At 38.6% G+C, this 19,937-nt stretch overlaps 1 protein-coding gene across 1 annotated transcript; it reads left to right on the top strand.

Moving 5' to 3' along the window:
* Window positions 1-9,872: 9,872 nt before the first annotated feature.
* On the top strand, window positions 9,873-12,085 carry cxcl18b (chemokine (C-X-C motif) ligand 18b). The gene is made up of 4 exons (XM_040145185.1): window positions 9,873-10,051; window positions 10,279-10,393; window positions 10,498-10,590; window positions 11,159-12,085. Exons 1-4 carry the CDS (start codon window positions 9,979-9,981, stop codon window positions 11,217-11,219), a joined length of 342 nt encoding a protein of 113 aa, XP_040001119.1. The 5' UTR covers window positions 9,873-9,978; the 3' UTR covers window positions 11,220-12,085.
* Window positions 12,086-19,937: the final 7,852 nt, after the last annotated feature.

Here is a 19,937-nt window from a genome sequence, read left to right as displayed (position 1 = left end):
TGTGCCAAAATATAAAATACTTTTACTCCGTGAGAATTTTCCAGCATTGTACAATCTTGTCTTATAGTAATATAAACCTTTGTGCAGTGTCTTGGCATCTGCTTAGTCTTCAAAATCCCAGATATGTAACTCAAACTGAACTTTCTGGATGGTATTTCTCAATGATATAGTACCTGAAGCAACACGTCCCCACTGCAGCCCCTTGCTTTGTTTTGACTTAGGCCTGTTTTTGGGCGACCACTTACAGAACTGCTTTCCACAACAACTAACAGCTCTTTGCTTGTTACATAACTTAAATTTATATATATACATATATATATACGATTGTATTTGTTTTTTATCTTCAGGATATTTATATTTTGATGTCATTGTGATCGTTGTTTTCTCTGTAACTGATGGTCATTTCATTATGTGATGTAATAATGTTTATTTGTGTATTTGTATGTGTATATAGTTTAAATTAAGTAATCAGTCTCTTTTTACACCCTTCACAGGGTGGAAGTAACATTGCGTCCAACACTCCTGACTAAATAAAAACTTTTCGTAGTACTTTTCTCTTTGCTCTACCTAAAAGGGCCTGTGACCACTTTTTTAATACATTATATTTTTATTATATATTATTTTAAATCTTACTTTCAACAGACTGAGCAAGCTAAAGAGATAAACAGATTCCCAAACTCATTCCTCTAACCAGATCAGGAACAATATTACCTAATTGATGAGTCTAAGCAGTTAGAGTGACCATCAAAACAAAAAGAGATACAGTAGTTTAATCTAGTGTCTCAGTTATTAAATCGTTGTCATATAATTTCCTGGTAAACCAAATAGGGCACTATTTACTTCAAAACACACAGAATATGCTGTGGTGAACGGAAGCAGAACAATTTACTTTTACTGTATGTTCGTCTCAACAGAGGAAATGCATAGATTGACATATTCAAGCATTACCTCAGCAAAACAATAGAAGTTGAGTTCCAGTGCAGCCACTAGTTGTCTGGATGTGAAATAATGACATCTCCCAGACTCACTGATTGCCTCATCATTCCCCTGACCACCCTGTGTACTTCCTATTGCATAGTATATCCTGACCCACACCCACCATCACAGCCTGACTTTCTCTCTGTGCTCTGATGGCTATAATTGGCTCCGTTACCCTAGTCTGGCTAATGCATTATAAGAGCTGCCTTGGCCTGGCTTATCCTCTAACAGCACTTCCAGATTCACACCTCCATGTAGCTGCAACATGTTCTGTACATGCTGAGACACTTAGCAAAAGCGCAGTTGACACCCACAGACTGCTGGTGTCCTGGGTGAAAACAGAGAGAAGAACAAGGGAGCTCTGGCAGAAGTACAGAGGGAGAGGAACGTGCCGTCACAGCACAAACTATAATCAGGAAGAATCACAGAGACATTACAGGTGAGTCTGTTTGGATGAAAATTCATTTAGAAATGGTTCTCATTTCATTGTTCCTAAACAGGGCCCCATTTAAGATTTTAGAATTTATATTAAAAACTTTTTTAGGCCTACTCGATGAAACTATAGTTGGACCCAGTATCTATGAAATACAATGCTTTATTTTTTATCTCCACCAAGCAGGTTATGTTTTCCTCTGTGTCTGTTTTCACCTGTGTCTGTTTATTTGTTGGTTTGTTTCTTGGTTTGATAGTCAGCAGGATTACGCAAAAACCACTGAACAGATTTTAACTGAACTTGGAGGAGGGATGGGTCATGGGCCAGAAAAGAACCCATTACATTTTGAGATAGATCTGGATCATTTACTAAGAATTTGAAGTTTTTCCTCTGAAGTCTGGTGTATGTTGTTGAAATTAGACTTGGCAGAGGTCTGTGCTCTACTTAGTTCATTTTCTAGTCCAGGTCTGTAATTTGCTAATAATTTACTTACTTGACTTCCTTGATTACTAGGAAATAGGTATGTAATCTCGTACCAATGATAAGGAAAAAGGTGATTTTAATTTTTGTTTAGTTGAGTTTATAAAAGAGATTTCTTGCTCTATGTAAATAAAACTTGCAGAAGATAAAATTGAAAAAAATACACTTTATTATGATATGGGGCGGGGGGGTGGAGATGGGAGAATGGAGGTTTTGGGGCACTCGGTTTTTTTAAAGCCCTGTACTGTCTGTTGTGTTGTGTAGCCAAACATTATTCAAGAAGATCACAAAGTTTCCAAACATAATGAAACCCTAGGGTGTTCACCTGTTCTGTTATGTCTCACAATTAAAAATATACATACTGAAAGAACAAATAGGTTGACTTCATAGGTGAACCCTGTTAATGTTTAGCTTATCATATCAAACTTGAAATTTATTTGAGAAAATACTCTATTCTTTAAATTTTGATCCTCTTTATGTCTTTCCCATTTTACTAGAATGAACTAATATGAATTGAGTCAATATTGTACTTGAAAAGTCTATGTTTTTATCCTATGTACTGGCTTACTCCGTAGCAGTTAATATGTACTTCTGGTTGGATCCATCACCTCATGGAAAAAAGTCTGGTCTGTACTGTATATGTGCCATTCTGAAGTGCTACTGCTTCTTTCTGAATGCATTGTACTTGTCTATCTGATGTGACAAAGAAAAAAAACATGGTCCACAATTTTTTCATTCATATGAGGATAAAAAGATTTTTTAACAAGTAATTGCCAATTTCCTGAAACACCCAGTAAATACAGTTTAATTTTAACATCCGTATTAGATAAATACATCAAATACATCAAATACATTCATAAATAACTAAATACATAAGTAAATTTAATTAAAATACATTAAATTTAATTAAATAATATTATACACTTTGGGTCTCTACAGAATTTGGAAAAATGTATAGAAAATGATACATAAGACTTCTAGTAATTTTGCATTTAATGGAAAAATAGGCTATCTTGTTTTTAAAAATGTAACTTTGAATAAGTGTGAGAGCTTCCCTTAGTGCATGCAGATTAAGACATGACATACATTGTGAAAAAGCCTTCTGTATATTTAGAAATCAGAATTCAGAATCTTTAAACACAAGGGGAAATGTAAGGGGACATTAAAAAGTTTAAAAGGACAATTTAAATGAAACCAAAGTGCTTGTCACTATTAAGGAGGAACTTATATTACAGGTTACTTTGTCCTACATTTGATTATTGACCTTTCAGGCAATTAAATCCAGTCGATCCTGCTTTTGTTGCTATTGTCTCATTGAGAAATGGCTCATAAGAGTACAGGGTATCCTTTTGCTAAACACATGGAACCATTTTTAATATTCCGATCACAACATCACAATATCAACATTAAAGGGCATGCCTACCTTTGCAGGATGAAGCCCAGATGCCTCCTCTCCACAGTGGACAGACTTCCTACCATCAATGAGATGCAGGAGGGCGACACAGAGGATGGAAACCGAGACTGTTCCCCCCACACCCTGGAGGAGTATGTGGACTCTTTCAGAGAGCTGTCCCAGCCTGTTCCCTACCCTCTCCACGGGCCCCTCAGAGGTCACCGCCACTGGATGGTACGCACATGCCCCCGAGTGGCTCCATCTATATTTTTCAATTCCTTGAGGACCTACGCACCCTGGATTCCAATTGACCTATCAGATGTGTCACTCACCTTAACTGACCAATCAAACTATGAAACATCACTGCGCTTTAACTGCAACCTGCTGGACAGGTTGGCTGCACAATCCTTGTTTGAAGGCCTGGTGTGAGTCAGAGGGATGGGATTAACCAGTGAACTGATTATCTCCTCAGCTGGATTTACTCAGTTATCCCTGAAACGTTCTTTGACATCAACTCCATGCTGTATGATTCATTTAAGTTTAAAAAGTAACTGAGTACAGGCACTCTCCAGATGCGATATGCATTCCCTTTGAAGTGCTAAATGAGTGCAAAACATGAAACAAAAGATGAAAAGGGAGAAATATCAAGGGCAGAACAAACAAATGAGCAGAGCCAGCCCGAGGTGTGAGTGAGTTTAGTGGCTGCATAGGGCCCCCAGCCACGAGGGACCCCCCTGAACAAACTGAAAATGTGAACTCTCAAAGGTTTTTAGGTTCTGTTTAAATTATTTAAAGATACACTCCCAGGTTTTTGTATCAGAGACTTCTGAGGACCCCGAAAAACTGAGGATTTAAAATGCCTAAATAGAAACAAAAAAACAATTGGCTGCCTTGGGCCCTTCAGCCACCAGGGGGCCCTTGAACAAACTGAAAATGTGAACTATCTTTGGGTTTTAAGTCCTGATTTAAATATTTAAATACATTTCCTGGTTTTTTGCCATCACACTCTTCTGAGGCAACAAGGTATGGAAGATTTGAAATGTCTAAATAAGAACAGATAAAAATAAGTGGATGCATAGGGCCCCCTCAAACTAATTGAAAATGTGAAATTTCCTTGGGTTCTGGGTCTTACTTTAAATATTCAAATGAACACTCCCTGACTTTGGCTTCCAGACTCCCATAACTATGGAAGATTCAACTTCCTAAATAAAAACAACTACAAACAAACTGGCTACGTAGGACGCCTCATTCATCGAGAGGCCCTTGAAAAAACAGAAAACGTGAACTGGAACAATTAAAAGGCCTAAATTAAAACAAATCAAATGATGAAATAAATGAAAATTACAATACACATTGTGATATATATTTCCTTCTCTGTGATATGTATGCATTTACAGTGTCATAATTAAATGAAAAAAACATTATAAAGGAAATTATATATATATTATATGTTGTCCTAAATAGCTGAATGGAAAGTATAGTGTTTCATTATGAAATGCCTTTTCCTGCCATAATACATATCACAATATGCTCTGTATTTCACTTTACTTCTTTGTTTGATTTCTTTTAATTTAGGCATTTTACTCTTCCATAAAAAATAGGCTTGGGATGAGATGAACAAAACAATGAAGCACCTTAATTATCCCTGCACTGCGTAAATGTATATACTGTATAGATAGTGTATATTTGGAGTTAAAGGTTCCAGTTATATTCTGTATCTTTAAGAATATTTTGTTCAATTTTAAATAAAACTTTTTTGAGAAAGACATGAAAGGACTTGAACTTCAACAATTACCTTGTTCCTTGGCATGGAAACATCCTCTTTGTCTCTAAACACTGCTGTCCTTCATTCTCTTTTGAGGCTCTATCTCATGTTCAGCCATCTACATTTAGTTTCGTTTTCCCTGAAGTTGTGTGTCTATCTGGTAAGTGTCTCCAGCTGGCCCTTGGCAGGAATCCTCCAAGTTGAGTCCAACAAACATGTGGTGGGGGAGAGAGAGGGAGCAGAGCGGCCTCTCTGGAGACGTTTCCAAAGAGCCTGCAAGTTTATCTGTCTCTAAATTACTCTTGCACATTGTGCAATGCCGCATACGTAAAGCAGACAGAACACTAATGTGACGTATTATTGAGAAAACTTAGAAACTCATCTTGAAATGTTAACGTATTAAGCTGACTGATGCATCATTAGTAAGTAAAGACTTATAAGAGATTGCTTATTATATAACACACTATTACACAACATTTACAGTAAAGTGCTGCATCAGCCCTGCGTCTATTGATAATGTTGGTTTTTTAAAAATTGAATCAACAGTGATGTTGAAGTGCAGATATCATCTATTTTCCAGAACTCATTAAAATAGAAAAGAAATGAGATCACATCGGGATCTGTGTACTTTGCTTTGCATTAAGATATACTGCAATGTGTCAGAGGAGTGACATAAAACAGACATGCTGCAGTCGATTCAGTTTGGTTGTGATATCCCTAAGATCCGCCTGATGTGTAAACACTCTGAAGTGTGGCTTTAAATTAAATACAGCTGAAAAAAGTGATAAGATAATATGAGCTTTGTGTCAGAAGATACAGTGAGATCTCAGTATAGAGGTAATAATATCAAAAGAATCCATCTCAGACAGTACACATCATCCATCATCTGGAAATACAGTAATTGAACATAAAGGCGATAAAGACGAACTGAACATAAAAACAATATTGGAATTATAGCTGCAAGCTGCCAGGCTCCAGTCTAGACAAGCACTATAATCATAGAGGAAAAACAGGAAATGTTCAGGTATTAGTATGGATGAGTTCTTATATTTGCTGACACTCAAACTGCAACTGTCACAGCTCATTTAATTTGTATAATCTTATTATTTCACTGCACAGAGTGTCGCACTGTTCAGGTCAATCTCAGCATGACTCCCATATAGTGTGGGGTGGTTGTAGTGTATGACTGAGTCATGTGTTCAGATTGGTTGCAAGCCAGTACCTGTCACTGTTTTTTAAAGCTGCATTTGTTTATTTTATTTTTTTTTGGCCATTTCAGGGCAGCTCATTAAGCTGTGAACACAACACTGATATATCATGTTACAGCGAATGTGTTAGCAAACAGTTGCTTGTCCAGCAGGCACAAAAAAAAGCAACATTAGCTTTGATTAAGAGTTGTTTTGCTGGTACAATATACAGTCTTTGTAGCTCTGATTTGGTCTTTGCTAACTCTTGAGAGAAATATGCAACTCTTTAGTTGCTGATGATTTCTGTCTGCAGTGTGGTTCTGAGTAGGTGGTGTACATTGTGTTCCTCAGAACTTTTTTGCTGAAGACAACTGCTTGCTGTGGCTGAAAACAATGCTGATGAGAGTGGTGACAATGAACCGAGAAAAGTTGTTGGATGTAAAACCAAAACAAGGAGCCGAAAGATGCTAGTATCCTTTGAAATGAGGGGAATGGCAGAATTGTGTGATAATTCTCTGTGACTCCTGTCATCTTACTGCAAGTAACAGTAATTTGATCCATTGTTATTATAAAAAAATGTTGATCAGTGATTGAATATTGATTAAAACCTTTAAACAGATGCTATAGCTTCACTATCTTCAATATTCCCATACTTGAGTTTTGAGTAAGTTGTTTGTAACTAGGACCATCAGACCATCAGAAGTTTTTGCTTCTTTTGTTCAAGGGAAGGCAATATTACTAAGACTAAATAAATACATTAAAAAAGGTAATGCTTTAGATTATAGCCAAGAAATTAATTTGGTTTTGCAGGGGGTTATATATATGGACTATTTCTTGTGTATTTCCCAAAAAGTCAAACTATTCCTTTAAAAAGACTTAAAATAAATAAATAAATAAAAAAAATTCAAATAGACCATACACTCATAACAAATCTGACAAACCTGAAAAAGTAACATATCATATAAGTATTAAGAGTTTATAACAGTTTTACTACTGACTTTCTTGAGGTCCTGCAGTTTTGATTTCTATCTTTTAACCCTTTGAAGGGCTCCGTGACCTTCCTCACTTCTGTTTTGGTGGTTTGGTAACTTGTCTTCATTTACTTAAACTAGATTTAATAAAAAATTTGCGGATGCTTAACTCTGTAAATTTATGTAATTTTACTGACTAAATAAAATGTATTTGGTGTGCGGCTACAGCAAAACACTTAAAACATTGATAAATATGAGTATGGATAAAATATAGATAATAAAATTTGATGCACATTACTGAGTAAAAGAGAGTTGTGTTTTTGCAGGCTGTTGTTATTTCAATTGTGTCCATGTCATTTATTCTGGCACGTAATGTGTGGCACATAATATTGTGTAGATTCACTTGGCAGCATGTAGCAAGAGGTAGGTTTTTTTTTTTTTTAAACAGTAGAATCCACATCTTACTATGTAAGTCCGTTTTTCTAACTGCAAGACATCTCTTTAATCCACTGACTGGAATTGGGTCTCTGAATATCCTTCCCTTTTAAAGCAATTACATATTTGGCCTGTAACAGACAGAAACAAACTAGTTTGCATTTCATTACATTCACTGGAAAATCTTCAAGGTATACATGTAATAAACATATTGAAGCTTCGACAGGAACAACACTTTCTGTTAATTTAGAAATCAGTTTGAAGAGCTTCTTTCAAAAACTTCTGAAGCTTCAGAAACTCCCACATACATTGGAACAAGGTACCAATTTCTTGAATACATTTAACACACTTGTCAGGAATGTGGTGACATCATTGGAAATGCTGTTTTTTTCTTCTCTATGATATCCACCAGTGCCTTCTTCTAACATCATTTTTAAAAAACTTTTTAGCTGGTATCTAAAAAAACCAAACAATACAAAACAAAACAAAAAAAAAAAAAACACCCAAAAACCCAACTATATCATTTAGTCCTCCCAATGGCATTTATGGATATTTATTTATGTATTTTTGCTTTGTATTAGTGATTGTGCTAGGGTATTGATAAATTTTCACTTCTGTGTTTTCCGCTATCACCTCAGGAGTGCTAACTGATCAATAAAGTGTTGCAATTAAGATAAGTGTGTAGTTGCTTTGGTTTCTTTTAATTTCAAGGACAGTACTTTTTGCAAGATGCACCGTCTGAACATTGAATGTTTTCAGGCTGCAAAATACGGAGATTCCAGCCCCTGGCAAATCAGTGACTGAGTCAGTGACGGACTTTATTCTGCTGTGAAATGTATTCATTGTGTTGGTTATGGGAAAATGAACTCTTCACACGCTCTGAGTTGTTTTTGCATTGATAGGATGATACTTGCCACAGCATGTATACAGTATGCAACCAGACTTGTAAAGACCAGAAACAGGAGCACATTCATCGCACATTTTAAACCATTATCCACAATCTAAGTGTTTCAGTATGTTCCATAAAACAGGTCCTGGTCATGTGTCTGCTGGCCTACTTCCATCCAATTCAATTCAATTCAATTCAATTCAATTCAATTCAATTTTATTTATATAGCGCCAAATCATTACAAAGGTTATCTCAGCGCACTTTTCATGTACAGAAGGTCTAAACCGTACTCTTTTTACTTATATTTACAGAGACCCAACATTCCCCCATGAGCAAGCACTTGGCGACAGCGGCAAGGAAAAACTCCCTTTTAACATGTAGAAACCTTGAATAGAACCCGCAGAACTAATAAAACTAAATATAAAAATAGATGATAATCATAATATTTGAAGCAGTGGGTGTTGAGAAGGATCATGTGCGCAATAGGTGGTTTGCAGTCACAGATCCAGACTCTGAAGCACCAGGGGCAGAAATCCAGTGCAGTGTTAAACAGTATTTGGCAGCAGGGGGAAGTGTGTCATGTTTCGTGGTTGCTGGTAACTGTTAACAGACATGGGGAATGTTGAGGGCAGAGGGAAGAAACAGAAAGTTGCTCTTCTGTAAGTTTAAATTTGACAAACGTCACCTCTTTAAGGACAATTTGTAAATAATACATTTATATGCCATATTCACTATTCAGAACAACAAGAAACTAATAACGCCTAATAATAATACCAGGTATGATTTTTCATCTACACAGAGTAAATAAATTCTTCATGCTCATTTGATATAATATGCTCTTAGCTGTTATATTAACATTGTCCAGTAAAATGCACTAGGTTTTGAAGGTCAGTGTCAAAGCAAACCTCCCACATCGTCTTGCTTGATAACACCTAAACTTGGCATCATCACCTCCTGGCAAGAGATTATCTATCAAAGTCAACTTGGTGCAGCTGCACTTACTCTTGACATATAAGGTAGTTTATTCTGAGTTTGGTTTGTCAGGACATGCCTGGGCGAAGTGTGCCATAAAGTATTAATCACTTTGGTATGTAGTTCACTTTGTTTATGATTTACTCAGTCTAAGTTATCATGTCAGTAACCCACATAAGAAAAGCATTGTTTACCCTTTATATATCTCATCTTTCTGCCTATGAATTAAGCACTGACCACATTCCAGAGTGTGTCTCCGGCTTATGTGGAAAGTCCAGAGAATGTTGCAGGTTTGGCTTGACGGGAAAAAACATGGACTCGGGGAAAACCCACTCTGCGCTGCCTATAAAAGGGAAAAGGCTCACAGCAGCTCTTCACTCCTCTCCTCTCACTTCAAGTGGATCTAGAAAGCTGCTGGAGCTCTTCTCTTTCTCCTCCAAGGAATCTCTAGGCTTCTTTCTCTCTCGACAGAAAAATGGCCTTGTCACAGACAAGCTGCGCTCTCCTGCTGGTTGTTGTGGCAGCAGTTTGTATCCAGCTCTATCAAGGTGAGTTAAAGTACAGTTTATAATGGTTACAGAGGGCTTTTAATTACATGATTTCAGTATTTTGGATACAGTAATGATGACACCGCAAAAAATTAAGAATTTATGATGCATTATTCTTCTAGTATAACTACAGTTTTATACAGTACATGTGGTTTCAATGGTAAAGCTATGTATGACTTGTTCCTTTTGCTGAGGCTGCACATCGAACTAAAAACCTTTCCTTGCAGCTCATGATTTTCCTGGACGTTGCTCATGTCCTATCACAATCAAGTTCATCAAAGGCAATATGTCAGATTTCCAAGTCCTTGAAAGGCGGCCTGGATGTGATAAAACTGAATTAATGTAAGTTTAAAATAAAAAATGTAATATCTGTAGCTTTATTACATTTAGAACCTCATCATTCGGGACGACTTCGAGTCTGATTTTGATTTCTTGTTTTTCCTCAGTGTAACTATGAATGGACCAGACAACTCCAATGAGAAAATCTGTATTAACACTGAGAGAAAGCTGGGCAAGGCTTTTTTGAGATGCTGGGAAAGGTAAGTTACAACATCCAAATGATCCACACAAGCAACTGGTTGTCACTGCTTAGCTGTCACGAAATAACTTCACCTTCAGCCCAACTTACTTTGGAAGTATGTTCTTCTTAAAAACCTTAACATCCTGGGTGAAGAAGTTGACTGCTCTTTTTCAGTTTTTTTTATGCTTGTAAAATGGTAAACTTAAGTATTTAATTTTAAAAGCTACACATCAGCTCTCGCATCAGACCATCTGAGGTTAAATCCGCTCTCAAATTCAAGCCTTTTAAAAAGCAGCTGAGTTACAGATGAGATACAGAAAATCACACCACTTAAAAATGTTTGATATGGCCCCGAGATATAACATCTGAATGGATTTTGTGCAGCCAAAACCGTGACTGGCAAACCTCATTGTTTACTCTGCAAAAAGCATGAACTAAATGAGTCACAAATCTTTCTGTAAATAAGAGGGGTTTTAGTACAAAAGGTTGGCTGAACAAATTTCTGCACACACTCATTGCCCAAACCTGCAGATGTTTTGTATTAGTCCTCTGGCCTAATCCCAGTTTTTCTTCCTCACTCTTTTCAGGATAAACAAAGATGAGAGTCGTAAGATGGAGTGTATCGACAGAAAGAGAAAGGCAGAGTGAAAGTACAAAAGAGGGGAGGCCTGACTGGGGAGGAAATTTATCCCGATCAGAGTCCCGGAGGTCACATGAAAACTGAAGCACACAAGCCCAAGAATGCTGAGAGCAGAGCTTTCACTGAACTCTTGCACTGGAGAGGATTGGGAAATGACAGTGAGAGGGGAAGAATGGTGGGAGGGGAGGGGAAATGATTAACAGCTAGAAGGCAGGAAGGGGAGAGAATGAGTAAAGAAGAGAAGCTATGGAAGTCAGACATGGAACGTAAATATATATGCAGTATTATGGCAGCAAGTCTGTGTAAGATGGCCACTGTTGAAATGCACACACATTTATTTTTTTGTTTGACATATGACTATTATTTATGTTTACTAATTTATTCTCAAAATTTTATTCCTTTAATTTTTTACAAATGTAAATAAAGTGGATTTTGATACAATTTAATGCTTTCTGGTTGTTTTTAGCCCCGTTTTCCAGCAGAAACATTACATTTATATTACCTTGACAGAAAATAACTCGGATGAATCCTGTGAACCATCTGTTTCCAACTGCCATTTCTTAAGCCTCCTAATGAAACCTGTGGCTCACCACCTTCATTTCTACAGCGATGAAATCGCACAGCATAAAAATAAAAACAAAATTATTCTGCAGTGAAGACGCAGCTGGCACTTAATGACACTGAAGTGACTTTGTTGCAGGGAGCGACGAAATTAATTGTTATCATAGAAACAAACGCGCTCTCCTCAGGGAGAAGGGGACTTAGCATGATAACAATTAAATGATGCCCATGAGAAAATTTGACCACAGCTGTTTGCAGCAGCTGCAGGCCAGATAAAGGAGGGGGAATGGATTCCTGAAGCATCTCATGACTCTGTCGATTGAAATGAAAAGTGATGAGTTATGACTGCTAAAGTTTTGAATGCTTAAGTCAATAAAGCAACAAGGAAACAATCTTAAAGTCAAACTGAAATTTTAATTTGTGTCACTTTTTTTGCAAAAAAATATGAATTATGACACTGCAGTTATTGTTCATATTTTTCCTTTTTTTATATAAGAGAATGAAAGCAGTTTTTGGAGATATTTGTGGAAACATTATCTAAACTGCAAGCTCATGTGTGGGCGTTTTACGTTGGCAGTGATCTATCGACTGGAGCATGTCAGAATCCTGTGTAGGCTATGATCATTGAACATTAAGACATTTTTTCCCCCATTTTTCAACAAGCCCACACAGTAGATATCAACAACTCAACAGACAGCAATTTAAGCTGTCTCTCCTATTACAAAATTCAACATTTAGGAGGAATCATCATGCTGTTAAAAAAAAGCTAGGAAGCTGAACTAAACAGCTTCTGTTATATTCCTGAATGTTGACTAACAAGCTAGTCCAACTAGTTTTTGCAGTGTTGGCAGAGCTGGAAGAACTGACTTGGAGGTGTTAATGCATTACTCTTAGATGGTTAGCCATGCTGCCAGCTTTGTAGTTACACCCAATATGAGTAGCCTAAATTAGATACTTTTCTTGTGTTGTATATTTGTGGCGATTAGTTTACAAGTGAAAACAGATACAAAGAAATATTGTATAGCTCATTTGAATTAGTTGAATTGATTCTGTTACTTTTATAACTGTATATAGATGTAACTACCAGTGATGGATGCTTGCAGCCATGTGCCCGGGGTATATTGACATTTCTGTGGTTCTTTTAGCCAAGTGGGAGACATGGTCACTGTCAGAGCTTCTTCATTATATCTTTTAAGAAATGAAAACTCGGAGGCTGGCGTGAACAATTTTTCTAACTTGTATCTCGTGACTACGGTCTGAATTATATGATGTAAACCTAGCGTTTCACGTGGAACGTGGAAGCTTTAATTGGAAAGTGGAAGCTAGCTCCCTGGCCTAGCTTGCAATATAGCAAATATTTTCAACAGACATTTCTTTTTGTTCATGTTATTTCAGCACCTTCTGAGTGCCATGGGTCCATTTGTGGTTATGAAAAATGACCAGACTCAAGGGGTAGTCACTCTGTATGTTAAAACATAATTCAAATATCCACATGGAGTAGTGTACAGAGTAACACAGCATACTAAATGTACAGTCGGGACTAAGCAAGGCCTACTGGCATATACTATTCAACAAAACATATGTATGGCACAGTGCAGTATCACTAAAATGTAGAGTCTGTGTCATCTTACAATAACGGTATTATTTTTAAGTTGAAGAGTACAGGATTTGATCTTATGTATTATTAAAAACAAAAAGGTTAGATTCTATTGAAAATACGGTCCCCAAAGTAAAACCTCAATGCAACAAAAGTGAGTACAGCTGTGACTGCTGCAACAAATGTTATTACACCTGTGATTTCCAGTTAAGCTGTGAACACCACAGCTTTCTCAAATTTGACTTGGGTTGCGTATAATGCAACATGGCTCCACATGGTAAGGAATTACCTGAACAAGTAAGAAACCAGATGGTGAGACTTAAAGATGAGAGAGGGTACAAGAGCATCCGTAAGACTTTGAACATAAGGTGAAACGCAGTTGCAGCAGTGGTTAGGGTGTATACGAAGAGCCATGCTACCAATAACAGGAGCGGGGGCTGTTTTTGGAAAATGACACAATGCACAATTAACAACCTTGCACTGAAAAACAGGGGTAAGTGCTTCTGACTCATCACAAGGTTATCTCTGGGAACTGCTGTTTCAGTGACTGATCAGACAGTGTGAAGGACATTGCATGAAGTAATTCTCTATGGATGGAGTCAATGAAGGAAACTATTACTCACAAAACTGCAAGATTAAAATTTGCCCAAGAACAGGAATAGAAGCCTGACGAATGTTGACAGCACATCATTTGGTCAGATGAAACCAAAATCAATTTGTTTGGATCAGATGGGGTCAGGCATGTTTGGTTTGGACTGGGCCAGGACACCACAGTGACTTCATATTGCTGACCGTGAAAAATGGACCTCAGTGTTTCAGGGTCAGCACTAATGCAGTCACTGTGTGTGCTGACATGGGCCTGCAGGGTGCAAAGGTGTAGGGGAAATGAAATTTATAGATGGCACTGTGAATGTAAGCTTGTACACCCAAATACTGAATGAAATGATGACTCCCTGTCTAAATAAGTTTGGAAGGAGAAGAATTTTCCAACACACTGGAGTTTTAAAAGAAGACAAAAGTGAAAACTATGGCCTGGCCAAACTATGGCCTGGCCAAATGTGTCCCTGACCTGAATCCTATCCCTTAGAGTATTTTAAAGCAGAAGGCAGAGCAACAAAACCCCTCCAGCAAAGAGCAGCTGAAAAGACTGATTTGTGAGGAACAGCAGAACATCTCTCCACAGATCAACGTTAGATTGGTATCATCCATGCCCAGGAGGATGAAATCTGTCATCAAAACTAAAGCAGAAATACAAAGCCAAAAAATTAAAGAATGGACTCTCACTGATGAAGAGTGCACTGTGCTTGTTGCAGTTGGTTTTTTAATATGGACATTTCATTACAGTTTGATTAGTCAAACATTTCTGCTTTCTGTTCTTTTGGGCTTTGACTAAAAACAAATAAAACTGTATCAAATGGACAGGATTAGTGATTAGTTTGCGTTTTAGTTTTACTGACCAGGGGTTACTCCGTTTTGTCAATACTGCAGTACAACAGTGAATACTAGTACAAGCTCTACACAGCTATACAAAACATCTTTTTATTTCCATATCCTCTGCATGGATCAACAGCTGGTGAGGAGGCTGACTTTTTGCCAGAGATATGGGGTTTTAGCCTCAGTCTTTTAGAAAGATATCATGTATGTAGCCATCAGTTTTTGCATGGTTCTTGTTTTAAAGCTTGAAACATTCAAGCTGTTGGCCAGAGACTGTGTAAACCAGCTCATTGAGCTAACGTTAACTTATAGCTACGTAGCTAAAGGTAGTAAAATCTGCTAATGAAAGTTGTCATTTCAGCTGACAAATTCAACAGTAGAAATGATAAGACTGAGTTTTTCTGCCTCTGTCTGAGATCAATGATCTCTGTAAACTGCATACGTGCAGTACGAGAATAAAAATCTTTGCAGGAATAGCAACAGTAACTATAACAGGCTTTAGTGAATGGCCAATTCAAATGATATAATAAACTGTAAATACTGTCATAGATATTGCGCCAATCAAATTGATAATACCAACATTGATAGTGGGTACAAAAATTCACCTCCCATAGAAAAAACCATGTAGGGGCGCTGTCACTGCAAAAATATATACTGGCCTTTTTGCAAAAGTTAATTTTTGTTTAATATTTGCATTGAAGGGATTTTCTTATTCAATTCATTATTCATACACAAACAATATCACAGATGACATAAATAATGTTTCATGCTGATAAAGGGTGAAATATTGATTGGTGACATAATGTACAAAATGACCACGATATTTTGTGCTTATCCCAAATAAAGGCAGCAGATTTATCCCCTGCCTGTCTGTTGATGAATTCTAACGTGATAATGCTGACTGGGTTATCGATTGGCCGGGACCTGCCCTGCCTCTAGGCCACAACTTGATTTTTGACCATTAACTTTGCTGGAGAGATAAAGTTTGCTTGAGAATATCAGAGCTGCTGCGGCTTCACTCCAGGGAAATCAGAGCAGGCCTGGTCTGGGTCAGAGCACGAGAGTGTGGGAAAGAATAGATCCTCGATAAGCCCACCCCTTCTGTGGGTCCTGAGGCTGTGCTCACCTCGTCTGGCCGCTCACACACACACACACACACACACACACACACACACACACACACACACACACACACACACACACACACACACACACACACACACACACACAACAAACATATGCCAAAATATAAGCTACACGGTACTAAAGTCCCTTGCCACCAAACAGCAAGGCATCTTCCACACTGAGCCTCTGCCTGTCTGTTCACAGTCATTCAACAGTACTTGTTCACTGCTCTGTTTCAAGATAACAATCAGGACTGGGCCTGGAAACACACAAACCTGAGCCAGCTACTGTCACTTCTCCAACCTAATGAGAAAATCATTTGACTGTGATAAAATCAAGTTTGTTTATAAGTATAGAACATTATGTTATTTATCATCCTTATAATTTTATCATAAAGATTCATTAATTCTCAGGTTTATTATAAATCATGAGGGATTTATGATGATATCCTCACTTAATGTGATGCAGTAGATTTGTCCAGTTTGCTTTCATGATACTCTGGTAAAGAAATGTAGAGCTGAGGAGAGTGAGGAGTAACAATTCATGATTTCTCAGTTCTGAAGCCAAGCAGTTATGTGTTGCTGACATTTGGAGGCGCCAAAGTGTTGAGTTGCCCCATACAGCTTTTAAACTGACAATGTTGCATTTACAACATGCATATCTCTCCTCAAAGTAAACACACACACACACACACACACACACACACACACACACACACACACACACACACACACACACACACACACACACACACACACATAAATATACATACACTCGCACACACAGACACTCACACACCCTTGTCTTACTATATTCGTATATATGTCACATTTTCAGTGACATAATGCACTCCATTGCCCCTTACCCTAACCATAACCATCACAACTAAAAGCCTAATCCTGACTCTTACCCTAACCCTAACCTTAACCCTCAAACAGCCATTTTAACTTGTGGGGTCCAGCCTGTGCTGGGGGAGCTGGGCTGCAACACAGTGCTATGTACACATTTGCAATCGTCAATTTTCAGAGAGTGCCATTCTAACTACATGCTTGGCTCTGAGAGATGCGGCTTCGGGCATTACTGGGGCTGGAGCCAACAGCTTGAATTGATACGGCCTGGGACCACCACAGTCCTCCACCACACTAATGTCTGCTTCAGGGGATTCTGGAGGGGAAAAGACCCTCACCTCAAAACAGCCCTCTGGCATAGGTGCCTTGCGGGTACTGAGCAAGTCCTGCCTCATACATCGACACCCCCTGCCCTCTGGAGTGGACCGAGTTGGCTTAGAATTGGGGGTGAAGTTACACTTAAAATAATGTCTTGGAATAATGACAGTGCCCAGGTAAGTATATGTTTTGAAGCCTTAACTATTAGGACACATGGTTAATGTAAAACAGTACCAGTAACTTTTAGCTACCATTGTAGAGAAATAATCGGGTTTTTCCATTTTGTGAGCGTACTACACTATTGTGGAAATGCTTAGTGAAAAGAGACGATATTTAGCAGACACACACAGTATTTTGAATCAGTCTTGTGTGCATTGGCATTGTTGTATTTGTTTATATTTGGTAATATTGAATCAAACACCCCACCATGAATTTGATCAGTTAATTATACTATCATGTACTTTATATCAAGCACTTAAATACCAGCATTTACATTTTCCCATCACCTTGAGTACTGAGCCATGTTGAAACACCTCCTGCGTGCATCCCTTTAATTGCCATGTGAGGTTGGGCCTACTCCCTACTCTCTCTCCCCAGCTCAGGGCTGGTGCTCAGTGTCTCCATAGTAAAACTCAAAATGCATTACAAGCCACATACCAGCAGATGAAAGGAAGTTTGCATACTAAAAAAATCATCTTTGCTTCAGGCTGAATCATACTGCTCCCGAAGACACTGATCCTTAGCATGTTGCAGGCCTGAGTGAACTGCTAATCAAGTTGGGCTTTGACCTCAAGAACAGTTCTTTTAATCCTATTGTTGAACCTCTGAGCTGCATGGTCTAACTCTCAAAATTTCTCAGACTCTTTTCAAAGTCTAAGGACAAGTGGTGCTCTTAAGAAGGTGTCGGCTTTCTTCCTTTATTGATCAGTGAACATGATGTATAAAAGCGTTGTCATCCTGATGCTAGGTGTTTCAGCTGTTAAAGCACTTATTACACGGCTCTCCTGTCAGGCCAGTGGAAGCTCTGTGAAGTGATCTCTCACCGACAAAGCTAACACTTCACCAATGTACCGTCTCCACGCTATTATAAGCATTCGATCTGGGGAGGCATTTCATGTTCTCACAGTTGCTGCTAATAATTTGTCAGGCACTTTGTAAAAACTGCGACAAGCATCTTTAAATTTTAAACATTCTGCGGCAAGCGCCAGTCCTGAAAGGAGAATCTGCATTTTATTTCCATGATATTATGTGTCGCTCTCTATTGCTTTGAAGTTTATATATAGCTTTGTAACGAAAAAAAAGACCAGTGCTACTGTCTCCCATGGAATAAAATGCACTCTTGTATGCTAGAACCGATAAAATCAAAGTTATGTGAGAGCTGTCACTCACGTTTCTGTAGTCCACCACATCCATGCCGTGCATCAGATGTAGAAAAACTTTAAAAAAAAACAATCACACAGACACACACACAGTGTTCCTCCTCATATTTTATTTATGTGAATGGAAACCACCCAGCTGCTTGTTGTTGGAGCTGTCAGACAAAGGACAAAGTGTAAATTGGCCAAACATGTTTGTGTGGTGCAATATTTATGGAGCGCTGTTGGTGCAAGAGCTTTCATGTGCTCTTTCATTGCTTCAGCAGGGGCAGGCGGTGAGTTTGGACAATGGTTCAGCGGAAAAAAAATTTAAAACAAAAAAGTCAAGCAATTTGCGACGGAGCTGCACAAGTGAAATATGTTGAAAACAGCCACACGGAATAAGACTCCTTACAGGATGAAAGCGTGCAAGCCCGTTCATGTGTCTGTCACTTTCATATTCAATCCTCTCTTTTTTTTAGGGTGTCTGCATGCCAGTGAAGGTGCTTGTGCTTCTCCACACAACATGTCACAGTTGTCATATCAAAACCTTGTATCTCCAAATATGATTATTAAGAGCTTTTGTGGTGTTAAAGTTTACCTGCTTGTCTACAAGTTGGAATAAATTCTACCCTTCTCCAGATAAAGTCAGAAAGGTTGTCAAACAGAGAGCAACACTGACAAGGTGACATTTGGGAGATTGGGGGTTTTCATCCGACTGCGCTGTTGTTTGTGTGGGTGTGTGTTTGTGTCTTGGGTGTGAGACAGCCTGAGGCTTTCGGGGGTGGTGGTGGTGGTAGGGGTGGGGGTGGGGTGGGGGGGTGGGGGTGGGGTGGGGGGGTGGGGGTGCTGAGGGAGATGGACCTTTCTGCTAGCCCAGGTTGTCAGTCTTGGCTGCTTCCAGCTCCATAAATAAAGGATGGTGCATCCACCCCGATTGCTCCCTCACTCCCACTCCCTCTCTCAGTTTTGACTGGAGTCGCAGGCCTGCATGCATGCCACTTGTCATTTTAAGTGCAGAAGGGGGTAACTGCACGGGGAGTAGAAAAACACAGAACTGGCCCTTGTGTTGATTCCATAGACTTCATAACTACTGAGTAAACACAAAGCTGCTGGCCCATGACTCTGAATGCTGAAGCGTACACCTCATCGCAAAATGAATGATACGGCCTCATGGGATGCAGAACAAAGCTACGTCTCCAAAGGATTTTTTCTTACACTGTCAGGCATGGCTAAAGTTATCAGCAGCCAATCACAGCAATAATCTGGTTTTTGCTCTGCTGTCTTTCCATGAGAGCGGATTTGGAATGATTTTTTTAATCAAAGTCGTAATAGCGACTGTGTACACTATGCAAATAATATCTCAGTCAAATAGATTGGATTTTTTTCCACCTGACGTATCACTGGCCGGCTCTGGAGCTGCGCGCTGTGCTGCCTGTGGCTTTGATTCACAAGGAGGGAGGGAGTAGAGATGGATGGAGGGATGTG

This window comes from Xiphias gladius, chromosome 15 (assembly GCF_016859285.1).
Source record: "Xiphias gladius isolate SHS-SW01 ecotype Sanya breed wild chromosome 15, ASM1685928v1, whole genome shotgun sequence".
NCBI classification, from domain to species: Eukaryota; Metazoa; Chordata; class Actinopteri; order Istiophoriformes; family Xiphiidae; genus Xiphias; species Xiphias gladius.
The sequence above is the reverse complement of the archived record's forward strand: the minus strand, read 5'-3'. Positions and strand labels throughout refer to the sequence as shown.